This window comes from Trichosurus vulpecula, chromosome 9, assembly GCF_011100635.1.
Source record: "Trichosurus vulpecula isolate mTriVul1 chromosome 9, mTriVul1.pri, whole genome shotgun sequence".
NCBI classification, from domain to species: domain Eukaryota; kingdom Metazoa; phylum Chordata; class Mammalia; order Diprotodontia; family Phalangeridae; genus Trichosurus; species Trichosurus vulpecula.
Window position 1 is genome coordinate 79,076,196 of NC_050581.1, and position 20,099 is coordinate 79,096,294.

A 20,099-nucleotide genomic window follows, 5' to 3' on the forward strand; every position below is an offset into this window, starting at 1 on the left:
ATGTTCCTGAGGTATAGGCTGGCTGTATCAGAATGGGCAGAAGTGTTGGTGCTCCTGGCTCTTGGACATGTTGTTCAGTCCACATTTGTTAGGTCATGCAGGATGTCCATGGATGAAAAGAAGAGAGCTTCAGAACACAATGGGCTTGGATTGTGATCTCCCACCTCTTCAATGCTAGGATGTTAAATTCCTGAGGACTGGGAGTGTATGAGGCATTTCCTCCCTAGGACATGCTTTAGGAGTCAGCTAGACTTGGCTCTCTGGATTCTTCCTTCTTCCCTATTTGTTCCAGGTCTTCCAGTGGATGACTACTCAAGATCCTATTTTTTCTGTGGGTCCATACACTTAAAACTATAACTCAGGAGTCCCTACCAATGTGATTACCTGTAATAGTAAGCCAAAGAACAAAATTAGTTCAAAGCAAAGTCATTTAATGGAACAGAATAATAAGGGAGAAAGGGGGAAATTAGGAGAAGGAGGAAGGGGAAGGAAATAAGCACTGATGGAGAGCCTACTATGTGCCAGTATTATGCTGGCATGCTATATTGGAAGAGCCCTTTCAGTTGAACTTTCAGTGTTCTAAGGTCCCTTCTAGCTCTGATGATTAGTTGTTGTCTATTATAGCGATTAAATGCTTTATAAGTGTTGTCCCATTTGATCCTCCCAACAACCCTGTGAGGTGGGTGCTTTATTATCCCCATTTTCTAGGTTAAGAAATAGGGCAAATGGAAGTGTAGTGACACACAACTATTAGGTGCCTGTGGCCAGATGAGAACTCAAGTCTTCTTGACTCTAGGCCCAGAGCTCTGTCCATTGTACCACCGAGCTGCTGGAGTCACTCTCCCACAAATACACACAGAATAAGTGGGGAGAATTGACATACAGAGAGAACACACACAGAAAGTGTGAGGCCAGGATACATACCTAGGGAACACATGGAGCCAGAGCACCTAGGTATGAGGGACAATTCATACCTCATAAGCCGTAGGAGCACCAGTGGTGCCGCCATGCTGCTCTTATTAACACTGGTCACATAGTCTCTGACAGACAGCTGTGTTCCCTGCCAGATATATCTCTACTAGACACTGCTTTGCTTGCCTTTGGCTTCTGGCTCAGCCAAAACCCCCAGCTAGGTTGCTGCTAAGCTTTTTTAACTTAAAGCCTATAGGCTTTATTCAGTTAACAAAACAACAAAATAAGAAAGACCCTTGCCCTAGGACCAGCAGAAGCTTCCTCTCCTGTTTTTTCCTCTCAGTCTCCAATACTATTGAGAACTTCCATTTTCTTGGCAAACTGTTCTCAGCCCCAGTTGCTAAGCTCCTCGGAACAAGGACAATACCATCTGACTTAGCTAATGTCATTAGGCTCCATCCAGAACTTAGCCCCTTATTAAGAGACTTCACCCGAGCTTAAATCTAAAGGCCTAATGTACCCTCACCTGCTAGTGCCCACCTTCCCTAACTACCTTGTTATGCATTTATTCTTAGATTATAAGCTCCTTGAGGTCAGGGACTGTCTTTTGCCTCATTGTATCCCCGGCACTGAGCACAGTGCCTGACACATAGTAAGCACTTAATATATACTGGTTGATTGATTGGTTAGTCTTTATTTATTCTGTACATACTTATATATGTACTTACTGTCTCCCCAAATATAATGTAATCTCTTTAAGGGTAGAGATTGTTTCATTCTTTGAATTTATATCGTCAGCAGCTAGCACAGTCCCTGGCACATAGTAGGTACTTAATAAATACTTCCTGATGGATCAATTGTTCCATAAGCTTCCCATTTTCATTTTCTGAAGGCTTAATTATAAACTATGTAATGGCTATACACCTAAAATATACCAAAGAGCTCTGAGGATTCAGCATCATCCAGTTTTTCCAATACTAAGACTCTTCCTTTTTTGCATGGAGGTGAGTTTGTGGCAAAAAGAACAGAGAGAGGCAAAGGACAAAGGACAGATCTCTACCTGCTCATCCACTTTGCTGGCACCTTCACATGCTTGCAGTCTGGACCCCTCAGAGTCTTAAAGTGGCCTGGCTTTGCCATTGCTTCCTACATGATGTGAAGCTGGCAAAGGAACATGAGTATGGTCATGAGAAGGTTGACTTGGAATTCTGGAGACCTGGCCACTTAGCTGGCCACTAACCTTGGGCAAGTTACTTCCAATTCAATTTGACAAGCATTTATTGAGCACCTGCTGTGTGCCAGGGATAAAAAAACAAAACAGTGCCTGCCTTCAAGGATCTTACATTCTACCAATGTAAGTTTCATCTCTCTGGGACTCGGGCTCTGCTTCTGTAACATGAGAGGGTTGAACCACTAGATGATCTTGGAGGATTCAGAGTGGGAAAGGAGCTTAGAGGTCATCTGCTCTAATCCTTTCATCTTACAGAGGGGGAAACTGAGGCCCATAGAGGCCCTGTGGATTGCTCAAAGTCACATAGCTAGTAAATAATGGAACTGGGGTTTTCACCAGATCCACTGGTATTCCTACTAAGCTGCCCTTCCTCCCTTACCTAAACAGTCCATGGTTCTACACTTGTAAAGAAGCAGGTTTTCCTCAATGCACTTAACTCATAGAAGCTCTGTGATCCCCACAGTATTCTTGAGAGGCAGGCAGGGTGGCAGAAGTTATTGTACTTTATAGATGGAGGAATCAAGGTACGGAGAACTTGTTTAAGGACATGCAGAGTCCCCAGGGGATCTAGGAATAGAACAGAGGTATCTGGGCAATCTTTGATGTGCTCAAATCACTTACTTAAAGAGGCCTTTTGGAGCCCAAGACTAAGTTCTTGAGAGGTGATCAGCGATGGTGGGTTATCTTACCCTATTATTCTTGAACTTTTTGCTCTGCAGTCCCCTTTATAATCTTAAAAATTACCGAGGACCACCTCCCCTCCCCCAAGAGTTTTTGTTTATGTGGGTCATTTCTATTGACATCTACCACATTACAAATTAAAACATCTTAGTATTATTACAAAAATAGTTATGACCTTGTGGATCCCTCACCTGAAAGAAGATCTGGAGACTTTAGTGGACTACAAACTCAATATGGATCAGCCCTGTGTGGAAAATATTATACTATTTTATATCATTTTAATTTCAACTAGACCTAGAGCCTGAATTAATGAGTATCTGGATGAATATCCAGGACTTCTTTGGGCTTCTTTGTTCTCTAGCGTTTGCTCAGGAAATACCCTTACCTCTGTCAACAAGGCCAGATCAAACTGACCTAAGGACATTCTTACCCCTGTTATCCATTAAAGGATGAGACCCTAACCCCAAGGGAGAATATTAACTGACCTTTGTCAACACTCTTTACAACCCTATTCCATTAAGGGAAATCTTCTTCTTGTATCATGGTTAAACATACATGGGGGTCATGGAGGTGAGGTAACGCAGGCTTGCTCTATCTGCTAAAATAACATATATAAGTTTTCTCATTCCTTTGTTCAGACAGCCAGAGCTTATGCTCTGACTCTTTGTATGTACAAGTAAGCTAGCTTAGCTATGCTTAAAGGGAAAATAATAAACAACATGGATTTTTCTATCACCTAGCTCTGTTGTTTCCTTCAACCAAACTTTCAGGTTTAACCCCTGTGATAATGGTGGCTAAGAAAGTCAACGTGATCTTAAGCTGCATTGAGAGGCACAGTGTGATAAGCCTCCTGTCCTCTTCCTTGATCAGACCACATCTGCAGTACTGAATTCTTAAGGGGCCATATTTTAATAAGTAGGTTGATAAACTAGAGAGCGTACAAAGGAAGGCAATAAAATGTTGAAGGACCTTGAGTCCATGTCACAGGAGGATCAGCTGAAGCAACTAGAGACACTTAGCTTGGAGTAGAGAAGATTGAAAAGAGATGTAATCACTATTTAGAAGTATTTGATGGGCTGTCGCGTTGTTAAAGGGATTCTTTTTTCAAGTATAGGTTCACCACTCAGGCATCTTCCAACTCAGAAATTCTGTAGTAGGTGATTTTGTAACTTGGGGTTGGCCACCATGTTTCAGGGATTGGTTCTGGATGCCTTGGGACTAGGACCTCCTAGTGAAGGGAGTCAGTTCAAGGTGACTTGGTGGCCAGTTCTTCTCTGTTTGGGATAATTAGCTCTGAGTAAGGTGGTCTCTGTCCCTTTGGAGTGCTGGTTTGAGTGATCTGAGACTAATACTTGCCTGTCTGAGGGATTGGTTCCAAGAGAATTGGGCTGGGTCCCTTCCTTGTTTGTGGGGCAGGGGATTAGGAGGGTGGTGATGGTGGTGGCGGTGGAGGGGAAGTTGCTTTAGGAAGTTTCAAGTAACCTAATGCTGATCCCTCCCTCCTTTGTGGTGTGGGGGATGAGGGCTATTCTTCCCTATGATGGTTAGTTCTGAATTGCCTAAGGCTGGTCCCTCTTTGTCTGAAGGGTTAGTCCTGGGTGACTTAGGGACTAGCTCTTCCCTGTTTGGGGGGGGTGAATTATAAATAGTCTAAGGTTTGTCCCTTCCTGATTGGAGGGATATGGGATGATGAGGACTAGCCCTTCCATTTTTGAGGTATTTGTCTGAGTGACTAGGATATAATACTTTCTGACCTGGGGCAGGGGGAAAAGAAGGTATTGGTGGGCTAGGTAACCTGGTGTTTCTCCTTATCCCAGAACATCAATCTCTCTATCAGTACTCCCCATCTGGCTCAGAGGTTTTGGCTTTTGGTTTGGAGGCTCAATGCAGCTTTGAAATCTCAGAAGGGGTGATGGGGGTGGTGGATGGGGAGGGGAGGGAAGGAGGAGGTCGTGGGTAGCCAAGATTCCATGCTCCTAACATCCCAGTGGTGAAAGAAGAGGTCACTGAAGAGGCGTGTTCTTCTGCCCTTGTATGTTACAGGTGTACTTTGGTTGTCGGTGGTTTCAGAAGTCTTATACATCCTTCTCTTGGTCGTCGGATTCAGTCTCATGTGTCTAGAGCTCTTCCACTCCAGTAACGTCATAGATGGGCTCAAGCTCAATGCCTTTGCTGCCGTCTTCACTGTGCTGTCAGGTAAAGGACATTTCTACTTTTTGAATATGAGGAAAAAAAGCAAATGGAGTGAATTGGTTATACCTTTGCGTGTGAAAATGTTGGACAAAATGTTCATTTAGTTTCATCCCGAGCTCACTATAGATCATACACTTTGAAAGGAGAGTTCTGTGCCCCCAAATCCTTTTCCTTAAAACTCATTCCATAGTTCTCATACCTCAGTCCATTTTTTTCTTTAAATAAATGTTTCGGGACATTTTGGTCCTTCTGAAGAAGGACAACAGGCAAAAAGAGCCTTCGTCCTAGTCCTGTGAGGAAAGAGTGGGGAAATCCTAATAGTGGGTATTTCTACAGCACTCACACAAATCATGTGAAGTGGCTGCCTGAGTGTTGTAGGGTCCCATTCTTCAGATGAGGCAATCAGGCTGCAGAGAAGGGAAGCACCTTCCCTGGTTTTACCTTGTTTTGTGACTCTAACCCTGATCCTTTTGATTTCAAATCCAATAGTCTGTTGTCTGCTCATATTTCCTCTTTAGTCAAAAATATGACAATACACTAAGGCTACAAGAAAAAGAAACCCAGATATACACACCAACCAGATGGTTAAATGAGACCAAAAGGGCAAGTAGGAGTAAGATGGAATTTTATAAATGTGTCTGGAAGAAAATAAACACTAGAAAGAAAATATACTACTTGAGAAGACAGGAGATGCAATTAGTGATGATTCGAAAATAGCTAAGCTTCTGAGTGTTTTGTCTGCTTCAACAGGAAAAATAAGGAAGTTAAGAAGTTTAGGAAGTGACGACGGCTTAAATATAGCAAATGATTGTAAAGGGCATGAAGAAGCCCCAGGAATGTTTACACATCTGCCAGTCAGCAGGAGACTCACTCTCTACTTCCTTGGGTAATTAGCAGTGAGGATCAAAGAGCCAAGGGAGTTACCTGGCTCAGGGTGTGGGTCTGGTCTGGGGTGGCTGCAGGGAGGGTATTCCCCAGTTCAGAAGAACCCCAGGAAACTGAGGCAACTGCAGAACCAAGTGGAGGATCTGAGTGCGGGGTGAGTTGCTTCAAGGGAGGGAGTAGAGTTTCCAGTTTGAGGCAGCCATAGCCTACAGAAGAACAGATTGTCAGAGATGGAAAGGGAGCTTGGAGGTCACCTGGTTCAACCTTCTCCTACTGATGAGAAAACTGCGGTTTAGGAAGGGGAATTGATTTGCCCAACATCACACTGTCAGGTTTGCGGGGAAACTTGAATTAGAATCCAAATATTATGACTTATAGTACAGTTCTCTTTTTACTGCTTTGTTTCCTTGTCTGTAAAATGGGAGCAGTAATAGTCTGTCTAGTGATTGTTGTAAGGATCAAATGAAATTAGGTATTTAAAATACTTTGCGCAGCTTAAAGCGATCTATCAATTTGAGTTGTCACTATAAACTATATTGTTCCCACCTTGTAATGGCCTCACAAAGCAGCACCTTAAGACACTCAGGACCAGAGTGTTGTGATGTGTTGGACCAGACCCACAATTCCAGGAGCCTACATCGTCCTTAACCCCTAAAGACTCTTCTCTCGGACACTAGTCTCTAAAGGTGGGCCTTGGCATGATCCCGAGGTTCCATGATCAAATGTTTAGAAATGACATCCTACCTTCCCTGGCATAACCGATTGAGGGACTTGTCTTCAACATAGACACACTATCCCCTTCATCATTGCGGTCCCATACTCTACCACCCCATACCTTCTTGCTGCAGGCCTCTTCAGGCTATATAAGCTCTCACCCTCAACTGTCCTCTACCAAGTACAGGCCTTTCAGAGCACTTATAACGTAACTTTTTCCAGACACCCACACCAGAAACTGCATAGGAAAAATTCCCCATCCTTCCACAATGTACTTACAGCTTGCCTGCTAAGTCACTGTGAGGCTGTGGCAGGTGTCCCTTGGTGGGGCAGGTTCTTTGCACCAGCACAGTGGCTGATGAATAAGAGGCCAGCCCCCATGTCATTTTTCAGTGGGCAGAGTGAATCACCCAGTATTAACAGGCAAACAATTCAATTGCCATCTGAATCACATGTCTCACTACATTATCTTTCTCCCCCAACCCTACTCTTCTTCTGAACATTCCTATTTCTATCAAAGGCACCAAGAGCATTCTAGTCTTCTACGTTCAAAATCAGTGTTGTCCTCAGCTCTTTATTGTTTTTCTCAGCACATATCCAATCAGTTGCCAAATCTTGACATTTCTTTCTCTAGAATATCTCTTTCATATGTTCCCTTCTCTACTCACATAACAGACTCTAGTTCAGGACCTCGTCACCTCTCACTTGAACTATTGCTCCAGTCTCCTAATTGACCACTCTGCCTCAAGCCTCTCCCTGATCCACTCTGGATCCTTGAGCCGCAGGGCTCCCAGAGTCATTGTCCTAACTCACAGCTCTAACTATGTTGCTCTACTACTAGGTAAATTCTAGTGGCTTCCTTTTGACTCTAAGATCAAATATTATTTCTTTTTTTTAACCTCATCCTCCTTTGATTTTTTTTGCCTATGTTTTTGTAACATACAATTATTAGTAATGTCATACATATATGTCAAAAAAGATTGGACCACTGCTCTTGGAAGTGAGAAATATGCTCCACTGGTATAATTCAGACCAGCCATGCTAGACCAGCTGTGACTTCTCTGATTCATCATTGCTTGCTTCTCATACTGGTTCACAGTGTGTGGGAGTACTGGAGCAGCAGGAGCCATGAATCCTGACCAATATAGACAATCCTGAAAACACACAGAACTCACACACACACACATATACATACAAATACACACACAATGATGGTGTAAAGGAAGGAGGCTCAAGGGCAGTGACATGGACATAACTGCCTCTTATCATTCAACCTCCATCTCTTTTGTATGTTATACTCCCTTGACCCAGGTTGGGGAGGGTAGTAAGTCCCTGGCACTCTTTGTTCTGCTTATGTGGAGGGCAAACTGATTCCTGATTGGCTGAGAAGCCTCTGAGCCTTTTACACTGTGTAAGTGTGTAGAGACTTTGGAGAAGGAGAGATGGAGGATGGTCTCACCAGGGAAGCCTGCTCTTAGCAGTCTCTGGGGCCATAGGCACTGGTGTCAACATGTTCAGCAGCTGACTTTCCTACATGTCTTTGGCTCTGGGGCTCCTGTTAGCCTTTCAAAATGCCATGCATTGAACCTCACCGATTTACTTAAAAGTAATTCTTTGTCTACTGTCCTATCTGAATTTTTCTCTCTCCTCCAAGGCATCTTTACACTTAGGCGGCCTAGGAATTCAGAAGTCTCGAAGCCAATGGGAAGTCACTTCACCCTCCATGTATGCAACACAATGAGACTTGAACCCAGATCTTCTTCATCCCAAGGCCAGCTTTCCCTGTCCACCATACCATGCTCTCCCTTCACCTCTTAGTAACCTAACAGAAGCACTGGCCCAATTAGCACCTTCATTTTTCAGCTGCTCCTGCTGTGGTGAAAGCTGCAGAGGGATATTTTCCTCTGTCAGCATCGCCCTCTGCCTCCTAGCCCAACTGCCTGACTGAGAGGCTGGGTCAGGACTAAGCTGGTCTTCAGGGCTTAGGAACCGTGTGCCTGGACTTCTTACTTCCCAATACAGAAGAAAATGAACAAGTTCTTACTAAGAAGTGGAGATCACATTTGGAAAGGCAAGGAAAAATGAAATAGAAAGATTGTGGGGGGAAAAGACCACCTGTCATTCCATCCTCCACAGCTGGAAACCAGCGGACTGGGAGGCCTTTTGGGGAAACCCTTCTCTCGCACCAGCACGGTTTTCTCTTTCCCAACCCTACATGCTCTTTTCCAGCTCTGCATTTGGTAACATGTTCAGAGAATCACAGAATTATAGTGACAATGTAATAGTCACAGAAGTGACTTCTGAGGTCTGGCCCAACCCCTCCCCAAACTACAAATCATGTCTATAATAATCCCATTAAGTGATAATCTGTTGTGAAGACCTCTAATGATAGGAGAATTCACTCTTTCTTAAAGCATCTCATTCCATTTTTTAGTATCTTTTAATACTTTTTCTTGTCATAGAAGAGACACGATTCTCTACCACTGGGGCAGTGTTGTTTCCTCATCACTGGTGCCTTTGCAGGAGAACTATTAGCCCCTCCCCCACTTTGGTTCTAGTGCTTTCCCCAGATCATAGAAATCCCATGATAATTTTCAAATTATTTTCAGATTGCCTACCCACCACTGAGGAAGATGAGAAGGGAGAAGAGAAAGAAAGGAGAGAGGGAGGGGAAGGAAGGAAGGAAGAGGGGGCACATATAAAAGGAGAGGGAAAGGGAGGGAAGGAGGATGAAGGAGAGAGGTGATGAATTAAGGGAGAGAAAGAGACAGAAAAACAGGGTGAGAAAGGCACACACATAGAGAGAGAAAGCCAATGAAGGAGGGAGAAAGGGTATGAAGGAAGGAGAGGAAGAGGGGAAGAGAGGTGGGAGGTAAAAAGGAGAAAGGGAGAGGTATAGGAGAAGGGAGAGGGGGAGGGAAAGAGAAGGGAGAGGAAAGGGCATGGTCAGGAGAAGGAGAGGGGATTTCCATCATCCCCCCCCTTTTTTTTCAACCTTTCTGCCATGATCATCCATTTTCAGGAGGTGTCATGGTCCGTCACCTCACTGTTCCTCGATCTTCTTTCGATTGATCACCACAATGGTTTGGGGTTGTTCAGTGTTGTGCCTCTTCTCACTGCCTGTAGTAGCTTCCTGCTGTTTGTTGTCTTCCCTCAGAGATGGTGCCAGCTCTCACACAGCTGACATGTGGAGGGATTATACTTATGGAATAAAATATCCAGGACAAAAATGTCTTTAGGCTATTTGGAAACTTTTCAGCTCCTTCAGGCAAAACCAGGGTCCAAATGCCTCTATGCCATCTATAACTTTCTACTCTTTCACTCAGATCTCACCTGCTGAGTGAGATCTACTGCCCTGCTCCACCCAAGATCCCCATTTCTGACTCTTAGTCAACCTAGAATGAACTGGTCTCATGTGCTTCCCTCCCCACCCACCTACCCTGACTTTGAGGAGGGTGCTTCCCACATGATCAGTACCTCCTGCTAATCTTGAGTGTTGGAGGGGTTCCTCCTTCATGGTTCCCTGTTTATCTTCTCATTACCTGTTTTACTCTGTGGCAGCTGAGCCAGGACCATGCAAATTACCTCGAGGTCTTCCCAATGGTGGAGAAAGCACCAGTAATAAAATAGGGGAAGAGATGGGAGAAATAATTATTCCTCAAGGAGGCACCAGTGATAACCAGAAAAGAGGACACAGTCCTGCCACAGTGGTGAAGATTTGTATCCTTGGTAGTTATGTTAAGCCAAATCTAACTCTTTGGTTTCTACCCACCCCCAGTTCTATCCCCTGAGGCCATGCAGAACAAATAGTCTGTGACAATGACAAATGTGATATCCGAGATGATAAGCTCTGAACCATTATAACATCTGGATGCAATAGAGTGGTTCAAACTCCATTTCCATAGGCCATCTTTTCTGATATTTGAAAAGAGCTATCATTCCCCACAACCCCAAGACCTTCTCTTCTCCAGGCTACACAGTCTTAGTTCCTTCAACAGATGCTTATGGCACAATTCCCATTTCTCGCTACATTCTAGTTTCTCTACTCCAAACAGACTTACTCTATGATGTCAGTATCTTTTCAAAAATGTAATAGTTAGAAATAAAAGAACATTCCAGATGTATTCTGTCTGGGGCAGAGAGAGGAGGACCTAAGTTGGATCATCATTTTCATGACTTTGAAAACTAGACTTCCTTTAATGCAAGGGTTTGCTTTGGGCCACCATGTCGAAGTGCTGGCTCATTGATTTTGCAATACACTGGACTCCTCCTTAGTTATTTCTTTTTAAACATGAACTATCTTGATTGTTTAAATCAAACACAATCCTTTATACCTCTTCCTATCAAATTTCATCTTAGAAGATTTGGGTCATTGTTCTAGGTTCTCATGCTTGTTGGATAGGAATTCTGGCTAATTCAGTTAACTAAGTGGTACAGCAGGATAGAACCTTACAGAGATCCCACCGAAGTCTCTTTTCTGGGTGACATTGGGACATTGATCAAGACCCTTTGAGTGTTGTCAGTCCTTTCTGAACCTACCTAACTATACAATCATCCAATTCTACGCCTATCCTATCCACAAGGATATTGTGAGACATTGTCAAATGGCTTGATGAAATCTAGTTATTCTCTGCTCATAATGTTTTTGATCTGATGGCCCAATATTGTACTTCTGTAGGTTCTACTTGACTACTATGCCATTAGCCTAGTAACCCTAGTTTCTAGTAACTTTATTATGCTACTAAATTAAATGTTATTAGTATTTAACATTAAATGTTACTAGTAACATTAGTCTTAGTAAATAAAGAAGGTGGAAAAACAAGATAGTGTATAAAAAATGCACAGCTTGCTCCTGTAATTCACCCCCAAACCTCCATTCTGGTTTTCATTATCTCACCATTGATTAACTTTTCCATCAACTCAAGTTATCATCCTACATCTTTTTCTCTCTTTTATAACCCACTTCCTAGGGGAAAAAAAGCCATTTGCACTCATTGCCTGTATGTCTTTTCCTCTTTTCAGTCCTTTACAATCTGGCTTCTGACCTCATCACTCAACAGAAACTACCCTTTCCAAATTTATCAATTATCTCTTAATTGCTAAATTCAATTTCAGTCCTCATTCTTCTCCACCTTTGCTCAACATTTAACAACCACTCCTCCAGGAAACCCCCTACTCCCTTGATTTTCCTGACACTCTTCTGACCTGGTTCTTCTTTTATGTATCTGGCTTATCCTTCTCAGTGTCTTTTGCTAGATTATCATCCAGATGCTACTTCTGGTCATAGGTATAACCTAGAGTTCTGTCTTGGGCTCTTTTCTCCCCTTTCACTGATCTCAGTGGATCCTGCCTGATGGAGTAGTGAAGAGTCTTGGACTTAGAATAAAAAAGATCTAGGTTCAAAGACAATCTCAGACACTAGCTGTGTGAATTTGGGCAAGACATGTTACCTCTGTTAGCCTCAACTGTAAAATGAGAGTGTTGGATTCGATAGCCTTAAAGGTCTCTTCCAGCTCCAATCTTTTGACCCCTAAAATGACATAATTAGCCTTCACCTCCCCTGAGCTCTAATCTCACATCACCAACTGCCTATCAAACACTTCCAATTGAATTCTTGATAAGAATCTCAAAGTCAACATGTCAAAAACAGAACTCATTGTCTTTCTTCTCCCAATTTCCCCTTTTCCTAACCTCTCAGTTTCTGTTGAGGGAGCCACTGTCCTTCTAGTCTCCCAGTCTTGCCACCTTGGAGTCATCCTCGACTCTTCACCTTTCTTCACCCTGCATATCCCATCAGTTGCCAAATTTTGTTGATTCTACCTCTACACCATCCCCTGCATCCACCCTCTTCTCTCCATTCATGCAACCATCACTCTATTTCAGACCCTCATGGCCTCTCACCTGGAGAGGCAATGCCCCTCTTTGGTTTCCTTGCTTCACATCCTTTTCGCTCCCTTAATCTATCTTCCACCAGCTGCAAAAATGATATTCCTAAAGCACAATGCCAACTGTGTCATTCTCTTATTCTAGAAGTTCCCACATTGCCTCTAGGATAAAATGCAAACTCCTCCTTTTGGCATTCAAAACTCTTCATAATCTGGTTCTTTTCAATAAATCTTTTTGGATTGACCTTGATACACTCTAAATTCCACCCAAATGGTACTGCTCCTCAAACACAATATTCTATCTCTGCTGCTGCTGAAAAAAACAAACCCCCAAATACAGAGTCTCTATGTCTTGGCACAGGCTAGGATGTACTCTCTTCTCTCCCCTTCTTAGAATCCCCTGCTTCCTTAATTCCACCTCCAACAGAAACCAATCTTGAATTCCATCCACTTGCTAGAACCCTCCTGGTCTTCCCCCCCCCAAATTCTTTTGCATTTTTATCTCATGTATATTTTGATTGTATTTATCTGTGTTCATTTGTTTTCTCCCAATAAAATAAAAGTTCTCTGAATGCAGGGACTGGTTTGTTTTGGCTTTTGGATCCCCATTTTGCTTGGAACAAAGCAAATACTTAATAAATGCTTGAGGAATGAGTGAATGACTTCTTTTCAATGAAGCAATTATAGTGATCACCTGTGATTTAAAGAGAATACAGTTCATTTTTTTCTTGCTAATTTCTCATTTTCATCACAAAATATTTCCATTTAAAACTGGGCACTTAATAGACTTTCATTCACCTATTTCACTCCCAAGGTCCCCAGGGTGCATAGGAATTAGTCCCTACAGTTTCACAATGGGTTTCCCCATTTTATCTCCAAGACAGATAAGTCTGGGTTAGAGAGGGAAACTGCCAGATTTAGTGGACAGCACACACTGTCTCTCCCCCAGAGACCAGCATACAGCATAGCCAAGGTCTGGAAAAGAATATGGAAGAGTTTTGCTGAGTTAATTAGAAATTGGTTTCTTCATCTGCAAAGTGGGGATTTATTAATACCTGCACTATTTACTTTGCAATGATGTTTCCAGTAAAGCACTTTGTCAGCTGCATTACATAAATGTGGGGGGGGAACCTGTGGCCTCAAGGACACAGGTGGCCCTCTAGGTCCTTGGGTGCAGCCCTTTCACTGAGTCCAAGTTTTATGGAACAAATCCTTTTATTAAGGGGATTTGTTTGGTGAAGTTTGGATTCAGTCAAAGGGCTGAATAGAGAGCCACATGTGGCTTCAAGGCTGCAGATTCCCCACCCCTGTCCCAGAGGGAGAACAGAGCTTATCTAATTATCAAAGAAAAAAATTACTTTGAAAATTCTTGATTAGCTCATCACCTAATGTCAGTATATGGCAAAAAAAATAATAGATCATACATTTTAAAAGAAAAAAAATCTCATTTCAAGGAAGTGATAGGACCTCTTCAAAAGTCAGCAATAGTATATTCTAAGTACTGATATTTTAAAAGAATATTTTGTGATGGAAATAAAAGATTACTTAGAAAAAAAATAACTGTACTCTAGCTATGTTTTAGTGAACATTTTATTAAATACAGTGTCTGAAAAATAAATTCAAGTTGACTTGAGTTATGAGGACCATCACGGATTGGAAATTGGATAACTGCAAATGTATCTGGGGAAGTGTCCATGCAGGTACCAGAGGATTGGGGCCTGTGGATGAATAGCATGCTAATTCCATTTTTCACATGCTATTAAGGCTGAGTTTGTTGTGAATATACCACTGGAGCCATCAAAACAGCAAGGGACCAAAAAAAACCTGTTAGGAATGCAAAGGAGATTTAGCCAAGGACAAACCAGAACTTACACCACTTGAAAATCAGTAACATGGAGCATAATATTTAATCAAAGAGAAAAAAAATGAAAAACAGTACTTACTGAATGGGAACTAAGGATGATGTTAGAGTGCAAATGAGACGTTGTTCTACTCTAGTGTGGCAACCTCAGAAACACCCGCATCATTTGGCATGTTCAAAATTGTTATTTGAACATTTATGAGGCCCATTAGAGGCTGCTTAATATCTATTGTCCCAATCTAGTTTCTACAAGGTCTGTGGACAGGAAAAAAAAAGATAGTGAAATCAATAGCTCCCATTTGTATGGTATTGTAAGGTTTGCAAAGTTCTTTCCTCACAAGAAGGCTGTGAGATCTCAAATAGAAGTATTAGCTTCCCCATTTCGCAGAAGGGGAAACAGGCTAAGAAAAGGAAGTGACTTAGGATCAGAGATTCTGTGGGAAGAAAACTTAGAGGTCATCAGGTGCCACTTTGACTAATGATAACATAGCTAATAAATAATAAAGCTGAGATGTAAGGCCAAGAGCTCTTTGGCTTCCATCACCTGATGTGTGGAGAGGTGATTTGATCTGTTATAAAGATAAGAAATAACAATAATAGCTCACATTTATATATCTCTTTATGGTTTGTAATACATATTCCGTCTCATTGCTGTGGGATATATGCTATTATCATTCCCATTTGATAGAAGAGAGAATTAAGGCTCAGACAGGTTAAGTGCTTGTATGTCTCAAAGCTAGTAAATAAATGTCTGAGGCAGGATTTGAATCTAGTCTTCCTCTCTAAGTCCAACACTCCGTCCATTATATAAGAAGGCCTCTCAGAAGTAACAAAGTTGGAATTCAAATGCAGATCCTTTGGGTGAGATGGGAAAACCAGTTGGAAGGAAAGAAGAGAGGGAGGGAGGGAGGGAAGGAAAGAAAAAGAGGAAGGGAGGAAGAAGGAAGAAACAAAGAAGGCAAGTGGGAAGGAAGGAAAGGGAAAGGAAGGGAAAGGAGGGTAGGAGAGTAAATTGAAGGAGGAAGGAAATCTAAGGCAGGTTTTATGCTTGCTTTTGGACCCAGCAGGGTAGAACAGAGTTAACAAACTTCATTCTGCTCTGCATTGGGCCCAGTGGAAGAGTAGATGGGATAAGTAGGAAAAAAATTTGTGAGCCTATTCCTTTAGGACCCCATGGAGAAAAGAAACGGGAATCATCAAAGTTACCTTGTGATGGAAAAATGTCTCTGGGGGTGTTTTCTTATCAAACACTGTGTATATACACTTCACCCACTTGTTCCAAAATGTCTAGTTAGAGTAGAAACTTGTTGATAGTACCTGAAGTGTCAGAAAAGTAGTTTCTAATTAAGGAGAGGTTTGCCTTTTGAGGGCATCTATTTAGAAGGAATTTCCACTATCCCCTTCTCCCTCCTCCCAGTTGACTGGGTACTGCAATATCAACTTTTCCATACCTCCACCAATTGAGTCAGCTTGGCTGGAGCCCTATCCAGTCCCAACCTGTTGTACAGTGAGCTGGACTTAAACTTGGCGTGCCAGATTGGCATCAGTGTGTAACAGGGATTAGAGCCAAGTCCTTAGATAGAAACCACCTGCTGCCATGGCGAAATTCTCCCAGTCACTCCCTGCCTTCAGTCTCTTTCCTTATTAGGTTATCCTCCATAGAAGTGCCAAGTTGAGATTTCTAAAACATAAATCTGACTATGTCATCCCCCTCCTCAAAAATATTCAATGTCTCCCTATTGCCTTTAGAACAAAATACAAAATCCTTAGCTTGACAGTTATAATCCATAAAGGCTCCCCCCTTTCCCATCTTATTTCATATTACTCCTCTTCATCACCTCCTATTCTAGTCATACTGGCTGTTTCCAGTACCTGATATTCTATCTTTTGCACAGGTGTTACCCCATGTCTGGAACTCACTCCCTCTTTACCTTTACCAGATAGAATCCCTTGCTTGCATTAAAGCCCAGTTCTTAGGTGTTATCTACTAAATGAGTCTTTATCTGATGCCCTTCCCATTAGTTCTTTCGTTCTTGAAATGACTTTGTATGTATTCCAAATTAATTACTTGTATACATGTTTTGTCTCCTCCACACCTTCCCCGTAAAACGTTAATATGTTTGGCAAAGCTAGTGGTTCCTTTTTGTCTTTGTATCTCCAGTGCCCAACATAGTGCCTTGCTCATAGGCACTTAAATGTCTGTTGAATTTAACTGAGTTGATGAGTTGTGTGACCTTGGGAACATTGCTTCCTTTTTATGGGCCTCAGTTTCTTCATCTACGAAATGAGGAGATTGCATTAGATGATCTCCCACTAACATTCTGTGATTCTGAGGTGGAATTCCATCCATCCATTCATTCATTTAACATGCATTTATTCAATGCTTGCTATGTGTCAGGCCCCAGAGATACAAAGACAAAGTAAAACAGTCTCTGCCCTCAATGAACTTATGTTCATTTGCAGGTGAACCATTAAGTGCACAGAAAAGAAAACCCAAGATATATACAAAGTCATTACAAAGTTAAGTGCTGTGGGGAGATCAAGAGCAATTGGTATGATCCCAGTAAGTTTTCTGTAGGAGATGGTACTGGACTGACTATTGGAAACAAACAAACAACCAAACTAGAGATTCTAAGAGGTGGAGGGGAGAAAGGAGGACATTCCAGGCATGGAGGAGTATCGTGCAAAGACACAAAGATGGGAGGTAGAATGTCATATATGAGATAACAAGTAGGTTGGTTTGGCTAAAACCTGGAGCCCATGAAGGTGAGTAAAATGTAGTAAGCCTAGAGAGATGAACTGGAGCCAGATTGTGAATGGCTTTAAAAGCGAATAGAGGCATTAGTACTTTATTCTAGAAGCATTTGGGAGCCCCAGGAGCTTCCTGAGCAGGAAAAGACATGGTTTGACCAGTGTTTTAGGGTTATCAATATTACCACCAGGGAGAGCTTGTGAGTGAGTTCATGGCTCTCCAGCCCCAAGTACTAGAAGCCTCAGGGCCTTAACAACATCGCCGTGTTGCTATGGTAGTGTTGCCATGGTAACCAAGGGGAGGAAGCTCAGACCAATGGCACCTACAGAAGTCCTCATTCCCTTTTTCCTTCTAGGGACTAGGCTTCTATGTGCATGCAGGAAAGCTACCTCTACAAGCCTCTCAGAGGGAAGCTGTAGCCTGTCTCAACAGTGCAGGATTAAGGAAAGGAAAGGATCTATTGGTAACTCTAAACTGTTCTTGGGTACTTCTGCAAGACTTATAGAAGATAATAGCAGCACCTCTCCCTGTGTGGCTCCACCTCTAGCTCAGCTTCACTGAGCAAGGAAACGTCTCCTGTCTTTGAAACAGACATTTCCTCATCTCTCTGTATGTTCAGTAACAACAACAGCTCCAGTTTTTGTTAGCCAACAGGTGTTTATTTTATAAGCAACAGCCGGTTTAGCTAGCATAAACATAAAATTAAATAGGGAAATCAAAACTCAACTCTGGCTGAAATGGCTGGGGAGGGGGAATGAGAAAGACGAAGAAGAGAATTGATGAGCAACAAGAAAATTCACTTTTTCTCTGGAGCAAAGAAAGGAAAGGGAAGTGGAACACCCTTTCAGCCTCCTGGCTTGCCCTGGTCAGCATTACAGGCCCAAGCCAGTCCATAGCTCACAGTGGGAACACTTCCACAATCCCCTTCTCCTGATCATTGCCTCCACACGCGCCAAAGCAGCTCTCAGCTCTGATGGCTTTACTCCAAGAGCGCCATGACAACGCCACCTTGGCCACAAGCAAGCTAACATCCTTTCTCTTTCAAAATCACAGAGAACCTTAGTTATCCTCCCACCCATCTGACTAATCTTTCTCACACCTTTGCTGGATCTTCATTCATGCTCTACCTACTATCTGTGGGTACTACAAGGGTCTGTGCTGACCACTCTTCTTCTCTTCTTCCTATACTTTCTCACTTGGTGACCTCATCAGCTCCTATGGGTTCAAATGTTATCTCTATGTAGATAATTTTCAGATCTGTATGCCCAGTTCTAGTCTCTCCTGAGCTATAGTCCTGCATCGCCCATTTCCTATTGGACGTTTATACCTACATGTCTTACAGGCATCTCAAATTCAACATGATGGAAACAGAACTGTCCCTCCAAACTCTCCCTTCTTCCATACTTTGCTGTTGCTGTAGAGGGGGTGACAGTAGCAGCTGGGGAGGGTCTCATAGAAGAGCTGTCACTTTAGATAAGGATGATACAGAGACAACAACAGGAGTATCATGTTTGAGGAATAGCAAGTGAGCTACTCTGGTGGGATCCAAGAGAATGTAGAGGGAAATAGATCATAAGAAGATTGGGAAAGTACAAAGAAGGTGCTTGCTTGTCTCTTTTCCAGGAGACTTTTCTCCCTAGCTGCTACTGCCATCCCCTCTCAGGTTACCTTCCATTATCACTGTCCCAGTCATATAGGTTCCAAACCTCAGTGTCATCCACAACTCCTCTTGCTTACCCCATATATCCAATAAGACACCAAAGCTTGTGATTTCTCTCTCTATGACATGTCTTGAATAAGTCCCCATTTCTCTACTTATACAGGCACCACTCTAGCTCAGGCTCCTCATTGCTTGCCTGGACTATTGCAATAGCCTCCTAACTGGTCTCCTGGCCTTACTTCTCTCCCCTCTCCAAAATATCGTTTACACACAGCTTCCAAAGCAGCCTTGCTAAAGCATAGGTCTGACCATGTTACTCCCCCCATCTCCTAACTCAGCAAAATGCAGTGGTACCTTATTGCTTCTGGGTTCAAATATAAAGTCTTTTGTCCATCATTTAGAACTCCAGCTCCTGTCTCTGGATCTTTAGACATACCAGGGATATTCCCTCTCAAAAACCTATGGCCCTTAGAATCCCTGGCATCCTTTAAGACTCAGCTCAAGGGCTTCTTCTAGGAGATCTTTCTTTCCAGGTGCTACTGCCATCCCCTCTCAAATTCCCTGACATCTACTCTGTAGTTATTGTGTTATGTTCTGATTTATATCTCTCTACCTACTTTAGAATATAAGCTCCTTGAGAGCAGGAACTTTAGGGACTTTTTTCTTTTTATCCCAACTTTTTGCGCAGTTCCTAGCACATAGTACGCACTTAATGAGTGCTTGTTGGTTGATTAATTCTGTCCTAAATTAAATCCCACATGCTTAAACTTAAGGATTGCTGTGTAAACCAACTGGCCAGCAGGCAGCAACCTGCTCTCGCATCTGATTGTGTGGCCATGCCTCGGGGGTGGCAAAATGCTGATTATATCAATTTGGTACCTGTTTGCAGGATGGATTTGAGAAAGGAGAAACTTTAGCCAGGATGACAAATTATTACACACTGTGGTCCTCCTAAACTGGCTCTCTTACTATCCATCTCTTTTCTCTTAATTCAGGTAAGAATTAATGCGAATTGGGGTTTTCGCCTTGTATGTGGAAAGAAGGAAATGGAGGTCGTAAATATGGTCAGTATAAAAAATAGAACTTAGCAATTGATGTGAGACTGAGGCAGAAGGAAGAGTTGATGATGACTCTGGTCTTGGTGACTAGAAGAAGGGTGGTGCCTTCAACAGATACCTTTTCAAGAGGCTTTTCAAGGATGTAGAGGAAAGAGCACAGGACCTAGAATCAGAAAAGATGTGGCTTTGAATCCCATCTTTGACACTCACTAGCTACATGTGGTAAGTTGCATTATGCCACATCTTACTGTTTCTACCTTCCGACAT

At 42.6% G+C, this 20,099-nt stretch overlaps 1 protein-coding gene across 1 annotated transcript in view; it reads left to right on the plus strand.

The window, feature by feature from the left end:
* GSG1L (GSG1 like) overlaps positions 1-20,099 on the plus strand; it is a 344,786-nt gene that overhangs the window by 205,574 nt on the left and 119,113 nt on the right. The window contains exon 3 of the mRNA XM_036739585.1: positions 4,868-5,020. Within this exon, the coding sequence (XP_036595480.1) occupies positions 4,868-5,020 (153 nt within the window). The remainder of the gene's footprint in view (positions 1-4,867; positions 5,021-20,099) is intronic.